Source organism: Eucyclogobius newberryi, unplaced genomic scaffold (assembly GCF_026437365.1).
Source record: "Eucyclogobius newberryi isolate DKJ021-1_F unplaced genomic scaffold, fEucNew1.0.hap1 SCAF_8, whole genome shotgun sequence".
Lineage (NCBI taxonomy): Eukaryota > Metazoa > Chordata > Actinopteri > Gobiiformes > Gobiidae > Eucyclogobius > Eucyclogobius newberryi.
In genome coordinates, this window is record NW_027316500.1 from 30,166,000 (window position 1) to 30,181,270 (window position 15,271).

At 38.4% G+C, this 15,271-nt stretch overlaps 1 protein-coding gene across 1 annotated transcript in view; it reads right to left on the reverse strand.

Annotated features, from left to right (window-relative positions):
* Positions 1 to 15,271, reverse strand: part of dntt (deoxynucleotidyltransferase, terminal) — a 157,883-nt gene that overhangs the window by 46,427 nt on the left and 96,185 nt on the right. The window contains exons 9-10 of the mRNA XM_072436327.1: positions 11,371 to 11,625; positions 10,017 to 10,100 (exon numbers count right to left, since the gene is read on the reverse strand). Of these exons, the coding sequence (XP_072292428.1) occupies positions 10,017 to 10,100; positions 11,371 to 11,625 (339 nt within the window). The remainder of the gene's footprint in view (positions 1 to 10,016; positions 10,101 to 11,370; positions 11,626 to 15,271) is intronic.

Consider the following 15,271-nt stretch of genomic DNA (forward strand, 5'->3'; position numbering starts at 1 on the left):
AAAGTAAGTCAAGTTTTATTTATATCTATTATATTTTATTGTATTAAGCGCCACAATGGCCCAAAGTGCTGTACAAAGGCCAAATAAAATACAAGAAAACCTTCAAGAAATGTAACAACCAGGTAAAACAACCTATAAAAATGTTCTGCTCATCTCAGTTCGGCGAGAGTTCCAAGCTTAGGGAGCAGCATAACAGAAGGCGATAAATGTCACGACGTCCGTCAGCTCTCGGCGACGGGGCAGTGGGCGGAGACTGGGCCGACGTCATAATCGACATACGGGAAATGGAAAAGACAGGGACTCGACTTGAAAACGAACGATTTGAATTTGACAGAAACTGGACGAAATGGGACTTTTTTTGGGGGGACTTTTTTGTGACTTCATTTTCTTTTTCTTTGGATGGTTCGCCACAGACCTGCACCGAGCGAGACCGGAGCGGACGCAGGTGAAGGACAAAGCCAGAATGACCCGCACGATCCCATCAGGTCGGCTGTTTGCTGCAAATCCTCCGGAAAAGCCGAGGTAAACAAGCGTCGCCGCACCGCACACGGCTGAAAACAAAACGAGTCGGCGAAACCTGCCCACAAACACGTACGCGCTATTTAATCATCATTAGAGGAGAAACTCTGGGATAATTCATGTTTGTCCAACATTAAAAGCGGTAATATTTTGTAAACATAGAAGAGGCGACCTTTAGTTTGGTGGTAAAATGTGTCTTAGAGCGTTATTAAAGTGTTAACAACGTGCTACATTTTGGACATAGCGGGAAAAGTATGCGGTTAACGGCTAAATAACAGAGATATCAAGCTAAGCAGACTTTGCATGGTGCGCCCTCTGCAGGAGAAGCCGTGTCATAACACAGGGCAGACAGGCGGCTCCCGTAACCAGGTAACCAACACCAGAGATGCAATCGAACGTTAAGATTGGAACTGTTATTCGCTTTACCTATGCAAATGTAGATAATACACAGACTTTGTGAGGGTTTAAACGCAGTAAACGCCGCGCAGTATTTAGAGATTAAAGGCATTTTGAAGTTGCAGTAATAAAGAAAAGGTAGAAGATGTTTATGGGCTTGAAGAAGCAGGATTTGTCACGATAATAAAAACCAGGCTTTATCTTCGATTTTCAAACCAAATGTTAAAAGTGAGTGCCTTAAAAGAGAACTCTTCGTCCAGCACATGCCAAGGAACTTAAAATTAGAAACAAACGCAGTAGGATCAACCCGAGATGTCACGATATCGTCTGGTAACACACGACTAAGCGAGAAAATCATGGCGTTTTTTAATTATTCACCGTTTAAAAGCACTTTTCAGAGCTTGTCACAGTAAAGCTAACAACAACTAGCATGCTAACATGCTTCTCGAGGGAAACAATGAATAAAAGTCACATTCATACGTTCAGTAGTCTATAGGTTTTGGACACTCAAAGTTGCAGCAAAAGTAAGTCTTATTTGTCGACTCAGAACTCAAGAGTCTTGCTCAAGGCGGAAACAGTTGGGATTTAACTGCCAATTTTAGTGTCTCTGTCCAACGAGCAACTGCTGCGTCATTAAAAGAAACAAAGCAATGTCCACACAAACGTTTCAAGTCCAGCACCGTCCAGTCCGTCTGTGTTGTTTGAACAGTGTAATCAGACTATAACCTCACTAGTCTGTTGTTTTAACAGTGTAATCAGACTATAACTTCACTAGTCTGTTGTTTTAACAGTGTAATCAGACTATAACTTCACTAGTCTGTTGTTTTAACAGTGTAATCTGACTATAACTTCACTAGTCTGTGTTGTTTTAACAGTGTAATCAGACTATAACTTCACTAGTCTGTGTTGTTTTAACAGTGTAATCAGACTATAACTTTACTAGTCTGTTGTTTTAACAGTGTAATCAGACTATAACTTCACTAGTCTGTTGTTTTAACAGTGTAATCAGACTATAACTTCACTAGTCTGTATTGTTTTAACAGTGTAGTCAGACTATAACTTCACTAGTCTGTTGTTTTAACAGTGTAATCAGACTATAACTTCACTAGTCTGTTGTTTTAACAGTGTAGTCAGACTATAACTTCACTAGTCTGTGTTGTTTTAACAGTGTAATCAGACTATAACTTCACTAGTCTGTGTTGTTTTAACAGTGTAATCAGACTATAACCTCACTAGTCTGTTGTTTTAACAGTGTAATCAGACTATAACTTCACTAGTCTGTTGTTTTAACAGTGTAATCAGACTATAACTTCACTAGTCTGTTGTTTTAACAGTGTAATCAGACTATAACTTCACTAGTCTGTTGTTTTAACAGTGTAATCAGACTATAACTTCACTAGTCTGTGTTGTTTTAACAGTGTAATCAGACTATAACTTCACTAGTCTGTTGTTTTAACAGTGTAATCAGACTATAACTTCACTAGTCTGTTGTTTTAACAGTGTAATCAGACTATAACTTCACTAGTCTGTGTTGTTTTAACAGTGTAATCAGACTATAACTTCACTAGTCTGTGTTGTTTTAACAGTGTAATCAGACTATAACTTCACTAGTCTGTTGTTTTAACAGTGTAATCAGACTATAACTTCACTAGTCTGTGTTGTTTTAACAGTGTAATCAGACTATAACTTCACTAGTCTGTTGTTTTAACAGTGTAATCAGACTATAACTTCACTAGTCTGTGTTGTTTTAACAGTGTAATCAGACTATAACTTCACTAGTCTGTTGTTTTAACAGTGTAATCTGACTATAACTTCACTAGTCTGTGTTGTTTTAACAGTGTAATCAGACTATAACTTCACTAGTCTGTGTTGTTTTAACAGTGTAATCAGACTATAACTTTACTAGTCTGTTGTTTTAACAGTGTAATCAGACTATAACTTCACTAGTCTGTTGTTTTAACAGTGTAATCAGACTATAACTTCACTAGTCTGTATTGTTTTAACAGTGTAGTCAGACTATAACTTCACTAGTCTGTTGTTTTAACAGTGTAATCAGACTATAACTTCACTAGTCTGTTGTTTTAACAGTGTAGTCAGACTATAACTTCACTAGTCTGTGTTGTTTTAACAGTGTAATCAGACTATAACTTCACTAGTCTGTGTTGTTTTAACAGTGTAATCAGACTATAACCTCACTAGTCTGTTGTTTTAACAGTGTAATCAGACTATAACTTCACTAGTCTGTTGTTTTAACAGTGTAATCAGACTATAACTTCACTAGTCTGTTGTTTTAACAGTGTAATCAGACTATAACTTCACTAGTCTGTTGTTTTAACAGTGTAATCAGACTATAACTTCACTAGTCTGTGTTGTTTTAACAGTGTAATCAGACTATAACTTCACTAGTCTGTTGTTTTAACAGTGTAATCAGACTATAACTTCACTAGTCTGTTGTTTTAACAGTGTAATCAGACTATAACTTCACTAGTCTGTGTTGTTTTAACAGTGTAATCAGACTATAACTTCACTAGTCTGTGTTGTTTTAACAGTGTAATCAGACTATAACTTCACTAGTCTGTTGTTTTAACAGTGTAATCAGACTATAACTTCACTAGTCTGTGTTGTTTTAACAGTGTAATCAGACTATAACTTCACTAGTCTGTTGTTTTAACAGTGTAATCAGACTATAACTTCACTAGTCTGTGTTGTTTTAACAGTGTAATCAGACTATAACTTCACTAGTCTGTTGTTTTAACAGTGTAATCAGACTATAACTTCACTAGTCTGTGTTGTTTTAACAGTGTAATCTGACTATAACTTCACTAGTCTGTGTTGTTTTAACAGTGTAATCAGACTATAACTTCACTAGTCTGTGTTGTTTTAACAGTGTAATCAGACTATAACTTCACTAGTCTGTTGTTTTAACAGTGTAATCAGACTATAACTTCACTAGTCTGTTGTTTTAACAGTGTAATCAGACTATAACGTCACTAGTCTGTTGTTTTAACAGTGTAATCAGACTATAACTTCACTAGTCTGTTGTTTTAACAGTGTAATCTGACTATAACTTCACTAGTCTGTGTTGTTTTAACAGTGTAATCAGACTATAACTTCACTAGTCTGTTGTTTTAACAGTGTAATCAGACTATAACGTCACTAGTCTGTTGTTTTAACAGTGTAATCAGACTATAACTTCACTAGTCTGTGTTGTTTTAACAGTGTAATCAGACTATAACTTCACTAGTCTGTGTTGTTTTAACAGTGTAATCAGACTATAACTTCACTAGTCTGTTGTTTTAACAGTGTAATCAGACTATAACTTCACTAGTCTGTGTTGTTTTAACAGTGTAATCTGACTATAACTTCACTAGTCTGTGTTGTTTTAACAGTGTAATCAGACTATAACTTCACTAGTCTGTGTTGTTTTAACAGTGTAATCAGACTATAACTTCACTAGTCTGTTGTTTTAACAGTGTAATCAGACTATAACTTCACTAGTCTGTGTTGTTTTAACAGTGTAATCAGACTATAACTTCACTAGTCTGTGTTGTTTTAACAGTGTAATCAGACTATAACTTCACTAGTCTGTGTTGTTTTAACAGTGTAATCAGACTATAACTTTACTAGTCTGTTGTTTTAACAGTGTAATCAGACTATAACTTCACTAGTCTGTGTTGTTTTAACAGTGTAATCAGACTATAACTTCACTAGTCTGTTGTTTTAACAGTGTAATCAGACTATAACTTCACTAGTCTGTTGTTTTAACAGTGTAATCAGACTATAACTTCACTAGTCTGTTGTTTTAACAGTGTAATCAGACTATAACTTCACTAGTCTGTGTTGTTTTAACAGTGTAATCAGACTATAACTTCACTAGTCTGTGTTGTTTTAACAGTGTAATCAGACTATAACTTCACTAGTCTGTTGTTTTAACAGTGTAATCAGACTATAACTTCACTAGTCTGTTGTTTTAACAGTGTAATCAGACTATAACTTCACTAGTCTGTGTTGTTTTAACAGTGTAATCAGACTATAACTTCACTAGTCTGTGTTGTTTTAACAGTGTAATCAGACTATAACTTCACTAGTCTGTTGTTTTAACAGTGTAATCAGACTATAACTTCACTAGTCTGTGTTGTTTTAACAGTGTAATCAGACTATAACTTCACTAGTCTGTTGTTTTAACAGTGTAATCTGACTATAACTTCACTAGTCTGTTGTTTTAACAGTGTAATCAGACTATAACTTCACTAGTCTGTTGTTTTAACAGTGTAATCAGACTATAACTTCACTAGTCTGTGTTGTTTTAACAGTGTAATCAGACTATAACTTCACTAGTCTGTGTTGTTTTAACAGTGTAATCAGACTATAACTTCACTAGTCTGTGTTGTTTTAACAGTGTAATCAGACTATAACTTTACTAGTCTGTTGTTTTAACAGTGTAATCAGACTATAACTTCACTAGTCTGTTGTTTTAACAGTGTAATCAGACTATAACTTCACTAGTCTGTATTGTTTTAACAGTGTAGTCAGACTATAACTTCACTAGTCTGTTGTTTTAACAGTGTAATCAGACTATAACTTCACTAGTCTGTTGTTTTAACAGTGTAGTCAGACTATAACTTCACTAGTCTGTGTTGTTTTAACAGTGTAATCAGACTATAACTTCACTAGTCTGTGTTGTTTTAACAGTGTAATCAGACTATAACCTCACTAGTCTGTTGTTTTAACAGTGTAATCAGACTATAACTTCACTAGTCTGTTGTTTTAACAGTGTAATCAGACTATAACTTCACTAGTCTGTTGTTTTAACAGTGTAATCAGACTATAACTTCACTAGTCTGTTGTTTTAACAGTGTAATCAGACTATAACTTCACTAGTCTGTGTTGTTTTAACAGTGTAATCAGACTATAACTTCACTAGTCTGTTGTTTTAACAGTGTAATCAGACTATAACTTCACTAGTCTGTTGTTTTAACAGTGTAATCAGACTATAACTTCACTAGTCTGTGTTGTTTTAACAGTGTAATCAGACTATAACTTCACTAGTCTGTGTTGTTTTAACAGTGTAATCAGACTATAACTTCACTAGTCTGTTGTTTTAACAGTGTAATCAGACTATAACTTCACTAGTCTGTGTTGTTTTAACAGTGTAATCAGACTATAACTTCACTAGTCTGTTGTTTTAACAGTGTAATCAGACTATAACTTCACTAGTCTGTTGTTTTAACAGTGTAATCAGACTATAACGTCACTAGTCTGTTGTTTTAACAGTGTAATCAGACTATAACTTCACTAGTCTGTTGTTTTAACAGTGTAATCTGACTATAACTTCACTAGTCTGTGTTGTTTTAACAGTGTAATCAGACTATAACTTCACTAGTCTGTTGTTTTAACAGTGTAATCAGACTATAACGTCACTAGTCTGTTGTTTTAACAGTGTAATCAGACTATAACTTCACTAGTCTGTGTTGTTTTAACAGTGTAATCAGACTATAACTTCACTAGTCTGTGTTGTTTTAACAGTGTAATCAGACTATAACTTCACTAGTCTGTTGTTTTAACAGTGTAATCAGACTATAACTTCACTAGTCTGTGTTGTTTTAACAGTGTAATCAGACTATAACTTCACTAGTCTGTTGTTTTAACAGTGTAATCAGACTATAACTTCACTAGTCTGTTGTTTTAACAGTGTAATCAGACTATAACGTCACTAGTCTGTTGTTTTAACAGTGTAATCAGACTATAACTTCACTAGTCTGTTGTTTTAACAGTGTAATCTGACTATAACTTCACTAGTCTGTGTTGTTTTAACAGTGTAATCAGACTATAACTTCACTAGTCTGTTGTTTTAACAGTGTAATCAGACTATAACGTCACTAGTCTGTTGTTTTAACAGTGTAATCAGACTATAACTTCACTAGTCTGTGTTGTTTTAACAGTGTAATCAGACTATAACTTCACTAGTCTGTGTTGTTTTAACAGTGTAATCAGACTATAACTTCACTAGTCTGTTGTTTTAACAGTGTAATCAGACTATAACTTCACTAGTCTGTGTTGTTTTAACAGTGTAATCTGACTATAACTTCACTAGTCTGTGTTGTTTTAACAGTGTAATCAGACTATAACTTCACTAGTCTGTGTTGTTTTAACAGTGTAATCAGACTATAACTTCACTAGTCTGTTGTTTTAACAGTGTAATCAGACTATAACTTCACTAGTCTGTGTTGTTTTAACAGTGTAATCAGACTATAACTTCACTAGTCTGTGTTGTTTTAACAGTGTAATCAGACTATAACTTCACTAGTCTGTGTTGTTTTAACAGTGTAATCAGACTATAACTTTACTAGTCTGTTGTTTTAACAGTGTAATCAGACTATAACTTCACTAGTCTGTGTTGTTTTAACAGTGTAATCAGACTATAACTTCACTAGTCTGTTGTTTTAACAGTGTAATCAGACTATAACTTCACTAGTCTGTTGTTTTAACAGTGTAATCAGACTATAACTTCACTAGTCTGTTGTTTTAACAGTGTAATCAGACTATAACTTCACTAGTCTGTGTTGTTTTAACAGTGTAATCAGACTATAACTTCACTAGTCTGTGTTGTTTTAACAGTGTAATCAGACTATAACTTCACTAGTCTGTTGTTTTAACAGTGTAATCAGACTATAACTTCACTAGTCTGTTGTTTTAACAGTGTAATCAGACTATAACTTCACTAGTCTGTGTTGTTTTAACAGTGTAATCAGACTATAACTTCACTAGTCTGTGTTGTTTTAACAGTGTAATCAGACTATAACTTCACTAGTCTGTTGTTTTAACAGTGTAATCAGACTATAACTTCACTAGTCTGTGTTGTTTTAACAGTGTAATCAGACTATAACTTCACTAGTCTGTGTTGTTTTAACAGTGTAATCAGACTATAACTTCACTAGTCTGTGTTGTTTTAACAGTGTAATCAGACTATAACTTCACTAGTCTGTGTTGTTTTAACAGTGTAATCAGACTATAACTTCACTAGTCTGTGTTGTTTTAACAGTGTACCGTGCCGTGACCTTTAGTGCGTCTGCTCCTTCACTCCAGTCACCGTGACAGCTCGTGTCAGCCCGAGGTCAAAGGTCAGGGAAGTCTGAAACATCAGCTGTTTATATCTGACACTCTCCGCTGTCACTCAAATCCTGACAGACATATTTATATTTCTATGTCTGTCTGCGCTTCTCAACTCAATCTTATGTTTTATGAAAAGAAACTATAAAGATGCTTCTATATTGAACAAAAACCCAGTTGTTTAGCATAAAAACAGCTACATTTTCAAACCATCATGTGACGCTTCTGATGAAGAGGGACGTTTCCATGGAAACATGTCAAGGTAATTACACTGCATCATCTCTTACCAATTGTCTTTGTCTGATATGATTTATTCTGATAAGATCATTACCACACGCTTCACAGTCAAACATGTCACATTCTGTTCGACCCGGAATGTTCCGGATTCTGTACTTTTTTAATTTCCTTTGTTGCTCTCGACATGTTTTTATTACAGTTTGTTTCATGAAGATGGAGTAAATTCTCAGCAATAGAAATAAAATATTTATGCAAAGAAAATCAATGCTACAAATAAACATCTTTAACCAGATAAATATTGTAACAACATTTTTACTCCAAATATGAGACTAAAACCTCCTTAAAGTGTTTCTGCATTACGTTTGTCAATAACATCAACCTGCCCAAAACAACAAATACTGACGTGAGTGTTACACAACCCAAAGAAGTGTGGTGTGTAGTGTAGTGTGTACCTGTGTCTTGTCTTGTGTGTAGTGTAGTGTGTACCTGTGTCTTGTCTTGTGTGTAGTGTAGTGTGTACCTGTGTCTTGTCTTGTGTGTAGTGTAGTGTGTACCTGTGTCTTGTCTTGTGTGTAGTGTAGTGTGTACCTGTGTCTTGTCTTGTGTGTAGTGTAGTGTGTACCTGGGTCTTGTCTTGTGTGTAGTTCAGTGTGTACCTGTGTCTTGTCTTGTGTGTAGTGTAGTGTGTACCTGTGTCTTGTCTTGTGTGTAGTGTAGTGTGTACCTGTGTCTTGTCTTGTGTGTAGTGTAGTGTGTACCTGGGTCTTGTCTTGTGTGTAGTGTAGTGTGTACCTGTGTCTTGTCTTGTGTGTAGTTCAGTGTGTACCTGGGTCTTGTCTTGTGTGTAGTGTAGTGTGTACCTGTGTCTTGTCTTGTGTGTAGTTTAGTGTGTACCTGGGTCTTGTCTTGTGTGTAGTGTAGTGTGTACCTGTGTCTTGTCTTGTGTGTAGTTCAGTGTGTACCTGGGTCTTGTCTTGTGTGTAGTTCAGTGTGTACCTGTGTCTTGTCTTGTGTGTAGTTCAGTGTGTACCTGTGTCTTGTCTTGTGTGTAGTTCAGTGTGTACCTGTGTCTTGTCTTGTGTGTAGTGTAGTGTGTACCTGTGTCTTGTCTTGTGCGTAGTGTAGTGTGTACCTGTGTCTTGTCTTGTGTGTAGTGTAGTGTGTACCTGGGTCTTGTCTTGTGTGTAGTGTAGTGTGTACCTGTGTCTTGTCTTGTGTGTAGTTCAGTGTGTACCTGGGTCTTGTCTTGTGTGTAGTGTAGTGTGTACCTGTGTCTTGTCTTGTGTGTAGTTTAGTGTGTACCTGGGTCTTGTCTTGTGTGTAGTGTAGTGTGTACCTGTGTCTTGTCTTGTGTGTAGTTCAGTGTGTACCTGGGTCTTGTCTTGTGTGTAGTTCAGTGTGTACCTGTGTCTTGTCTTGTGTGTAGTTCAGTGTGTACCTGTGTCTTGTCTTGTGTGTAGTTCAGTGTGTACCTGTGTCTTGTCTTGTGTGTAGTGTAGTGTGTACCTGTGTCTTGTCTTGTGCGTAGTGTAGTGTGTACCTGTGTCTTGTCTTGTGTGTAGTGTAGTGTGTACCTGTGTCTTGTCTTGTGTTTAGTGTGTACCTGTGTCTTGTCTTGTGTGTAGTGTAGTGTGTACCTGTGTCTTGTCTTGTGTGTAGTTCAGTGTGTACATGGGTCTTGTCTTGTGTGTAGTGTGTACCTGGGTCTTGTCTTGTGTGTAGTGTACCTGTGTCTTGTCTTGTGTGTAGTGTACCTGTGTCTTGTCGTACAGGCCGTGGTTGTCCAGAAGCATCCTCCTCTCCGTGCGGGCGAACCTCCGGAGATCTCTCTCAAACTGCTGCAAAGGCAAAAAGAATCAATGGACCGAAATCAAATACGCCTGATTTATTTGACATTTATGGCCTTGAAAGGAAATAGTGAAGCTTAAAAGCATTTCCTGTGGAGAAAGACCACTATTTATGTCAAGGTTGCAAAGTTCCTCACTAGACATTGCTGATATTTTATTATCCGACTCTTCCCGGCGACTTTCGAGCTCCGCTCAAGGTGCTCCAGTTGTAACTTTTGGGCAGAATGTTTGGCACAATGATGATGACCCACTTCCTGTGATTTGAGTCATGTCCAGAATCTGTGGCTGAAGACACACGTGTGTTTTAGAACGCTTGAAAGTCGTGCCGTTGTGACGGGTGCGCGACACAATAGTATTTACACGTACTGTATCATGAAACACTGAAAGTACTTATGTCACTATGAACGGGTTAATCAATAATCCTAATTGTACTAGTCCAAATATAATCCAGAGAGCTAAAAAAATTATAATCGTGAAAGTATATAAAAGCATAAATACCCCAGTACAAATAGTGCTCTTTTTATCTTGCTATTTATGTCACATTAATTTCACTTGATATTTTTTTAAAGTCTGGTTTTATATATACAATTAAATGAAGAATATCACAGTTGATTGGTCATGGTGTCAATAATCGTAAATAATGTAATAATTAATCATTTTGTGGCGTTTCCTCCGGCAATGATGACATATATAACACTCATATGTCGATGGATTTGAATAAAACGTTGTGTCAGTGCATTTTACTGTAACTCTTTTCTGGTGTCAACAATAAAGACAACGTTACTGGACTGATCTAAAAGTACACACACGATGTACATTTTCTTAGGGGTGTCAACCGCCTGCCTGTCTCCATGGAGATGGTATTACTTTGCCTGGAATGTGTCAAAGTACGGAATTAAACTTCTAATCAAAATCTATTCTGCCTTTTGTCAGAAGTGTTTAATAGCAAAAATATTCATAATAACCTGAAAAACGGCGTCAGGCGTTCCTTGTGTGATCTGTGCTAGCACTCCATCTACTGGCAGCAGAGGGAATTACCACGGGGGAAATTAACCAACGCTAGCTCGCCCCGACGTGCTACAATAAGCGCGCCGTTGTTATGAACGCCATTTGCCGGCCGCGATGATCTATGGACTTTAAAAACGACGTCGCAAATATTGTAAATCTGAACAGAGAGTTTACGTGAGGCTCGGAGAAGGAGCTGAGTGGACGATCTCGTACACAAGAGGAATGAAGCGAGCGCGACAGAATCTCCTCTTACCCTTGACCCGGTCCATCCCAGCTGGGTGAAGGCAAAGCGCTCGACCGGAGGAGCCACCAGGTCCACTCTCACCGCCTTCCACCCTCGACCTCTGTCCCCCTGCGACCCCGCCGGCGACCCCGCCCGCACTCTGTCGTCCTCCAGCTTCAGAATCAGGAAGCACTTGGCGAAATGGTCCATGGCTTCGAACCGGCGACAGGGGATCTTCACCAGGTCAAACGTGGAAGGGTGGTAGGCCTGAAACAGCAGCAGACCCTGGGGAAAGATACAAAAAAAAATAAGAATAAAGTCGATCGCCGTGTCGTGTGTGTGTGGCTTTTAATATCGGAAGCATGATTTATTCATAATATGTGCCTTTCCAGGGAAAAGAGGGCAGAGCTGTCAGCCAGAGAAGAGCGGAGTTTTGACAGGCAGAAAAGAAACAAGCCGTCATCTGGTGGAGGAGACTGATCTGTAGCATACACAAACAGGCTTCAGTTCAAACACAGTGTCAACGTAATGCAGCCACGTTCAATAAATACAGAGGACGGACTGATGAATATACACGAACGTGACAAAATATAGAACTAAATAAATAAATACAGAGGACGGACTGATGAATCTACGCTCGTAACACAATATAGAACAAAAAAATAAATCTGATTCTATCTTGGGGGCCAAAGCGAGGAGGGAAATAATGCGATTACAAGGGAGGAATTAGCATTAACCACTGATTATCACAAGATATGAAAAATGATGGTGTTTTTGGCAAATAAAAAACACTAACATACATGTAAGTGAAACGTGTTTGTCTAGATTAAAGTCGGTGTAATACCTCATTCGTCCAGGAGGGTTTCTATTACATATTCACACAGTTTTAAGTGAATATGTAAATTAACCGAATCACAGAGGCAATGAAATTATAATCAAAGCTTTGTAGTATTTGAATTACTCGATTTGCTACTGCTACTACTTCCGTCCATGCTTCAGCAGCAGAAGTGAGGGGAAAACTGGCTTTCAGTGATCGATCGATTTCATTCGGAAACATTTAAACCTAGTCGTGGTCAATCACTGCTTGCCGTGATTGCCCTGAACGCAGTGAAGTGTGTGTGAGAAAGAGTTGGGCACATTTAAATACCGACATGCTCCTTTCAGGGTTTGAAAAGTCTGCGGTGCGAGAGCTGCTTTCGTGCGGTGCATGTATTGATCCGCGGAGAGGCCCTTTCACACCTGTCTCTGATCCACTCTCACACAGACACAAACAGACGGGCCCCGAGCTGCCGAGTTCTGCTCCCAACACATGTTTAACAAGTGGCACCGCTCCGGCTGATTCCAGCACCGCGCCGGCAAACTGTCTCGTGTCGGGAAGTTACGCGGCGACAGATTTGAAAAACATTTTAGTCAACGTGCTATTAAGTGCAATTATCGAGAGAAAAACAATTCATCTCTGGTTGGTCTTAGTTGTACGATGTCTGACCGGGAGCACTGTCGAAGAGTCAAAGTGCCTTACACGCCAGCCGCACGTGCTTGGGTAAAAGTACACTCTTGTCGCGGCTGAGACCGGTAAAAGCCTAATCTGAGAAGCCGACTTGTCACTGTTCCCATTTCAACACGCTAAAAACAGCTTGACAACGTGTGCTTTTCAATAGAGACTCGTTCACGGCTCCAAAAGGCTGTTCCCGGTAAATGGTGGCACTTCTTAGGTAATGAAAATGGGCGCCAAAACGCCACGGGGCTGTCGAGGCGAGCAGGCAGCAGACGTGCAGAGGGCTGTGAGCGAGCGAGCGAGCGACATGTCCTGAAAGTGGCAGTTCATTGCTGCAGAGTGGTAAAAGTCGGATATTTGAAATTGCAAAAAGGTCAAACTGGTTGTCAAAATGTTAATAGAGACGCATTAGCCAAAACACCATACAAAAGTAATACAAAACAGCTGTGGAACAACCTTCTTTACCCACTTATTATCATCTTTTTTTTTTATAGATGACTACCGTATTTTCCGGACTATAAGTTGCACCTTTTTTCATAGTTTTGGCCGGGGTGCGACTTATACTTTAGAGCAACTACTTATGTGAAATTATTTATTATTTTCACATGACAACCACAAGAGGGCGCTCTAGGATCTAAGCGACACAGAAGAAGAATCTGCACTTCCTCTTCCTCTGGAGTTTGTGGAGTTGTTTAGAAGTGACACAGAGGAAGAAGAATTCAATGGATTTAGTGATTTGGGGTAAAACTGATGCTTTGCTAAACTTGTTAGCATGTTCTTTATGCTATAGTTATCTGAATAACTGTTCATATGTTACGTTAACATACCAGACACTTACCACAGTTCTGTCTGTGCCTCATGTAGCTGAAGGTGTTAGCGTTAGCATACGTCATGTAGCTGAAGGTGTTAGCGTTAGCATACGTCATGTAGCTGAAGGTGTTAGCGTTAGCATACGTACATCTATACGTACATCTCATCTGTTATTATTTTAAACTGTATTTCAAGATTAAAAGTCTGTTCTTGGTCTTGGATTTTATCAAATACATTTCCCCAAAAATGCGACTTATACTCAAGTGCGATTTATATATGTTTTTTTTTTTCTCTATCATGCATTTTTTTGCGACTCATACTCACGGGAAAAACACACATTCTTACTGTGAGCGAGGCTGCTTCGCCACAGATCTGACCCGTAATTGTTTGTACTGTGGAACATTCTAGGCCACGGATACGAGCAGGTGGGCGGGATTTTGCTTGGCTGTCATAACGGGGCGACGCTTGTGGCAGTCTGCGATGAAGAACTTACGGTAATCTCTGCGTTTCACAGTGGAGAACCGTTCACCCATCGCGTTTTGCTTTTCAGGGGGCGGTCGTCGCTTGTTTCTGGGCTTTTTTTTTCCCCACTGGGTTTTTTTTCGTCTGTCAGAAAATTGGGCAAGTCTGCTTTAAACACCTTGCGAGCGTGAGACTTATCAGCGCGGGACAGCTCCTTCCCCAAGGGCCCCCAGGAAAGGAGAGAGGAGTGTGAAACTCTTGATTGACAAAGTGCAAGAGGCTCTCAAACTAATCGCCAGCCCACCACCCATTATCTATAGTCGGAGGTGAGAGCAGGGAGACATTCCTCCCATGATTATTGCTGCGAATTGCCAGCTTTCCAACACGTTTTTTGCATCTTCCAATTGCAATTTGTGTCTAATGCTTGCGTTTATGTAGTTTTATATGTGAATCTGTCCCGAAATGACGCCAACGTAGAACCATTGAGCGGAAAACGCAACGGATAACGATTCAAAAACAAATATATTTAGATTGTCGCCAGAAGCCATGAACGCCGTGAACAACCTCCTGTGTTTATCACCGAGGGAAACGAATCTGAGCCAGAGGAAAAGTGGGTGACAACAATGAAAACCTGATAATAAAAGATATTCAGACGATCCAACGGGAATGTCGTTAAATGTCTTAATTGAGGTTTAAGCATGGGACTAATTGCATGAAAAGACAGATGTATCACTTTGTACTTAAGAGCGTCATAAGCACGATATCAACTGCTACGTATGAAATCTGGAACAGTATTTTTAGGGGGCTTAATGTTTATCGTGTGTACGGATTCTTTGCACTCACGGTACAACGTTTTTGATTGTACTATACACTACTACTATTGTACTACTAAGTTTAACAACGTTGAGGCCTCTAACTAATCTCTCGTGTGTTTTGTTATATATATATTTTAATTTATTGCAGCTCATGCTTTCCTTACAATATGATACTTAGAAAAGAGTTTACTGGGATAATCCTGCTTTAATTTGACCGTTTAACATATTTTAACTATGTAATAATAGTGTTGCCTCGTCATTATCTTACACAAAGTTCTATTTTAATTGATTCCTGCATATTTGAGTCATCTTGCATTTGAGGCTTGAGAGCTCGGATCATTTCTATTAT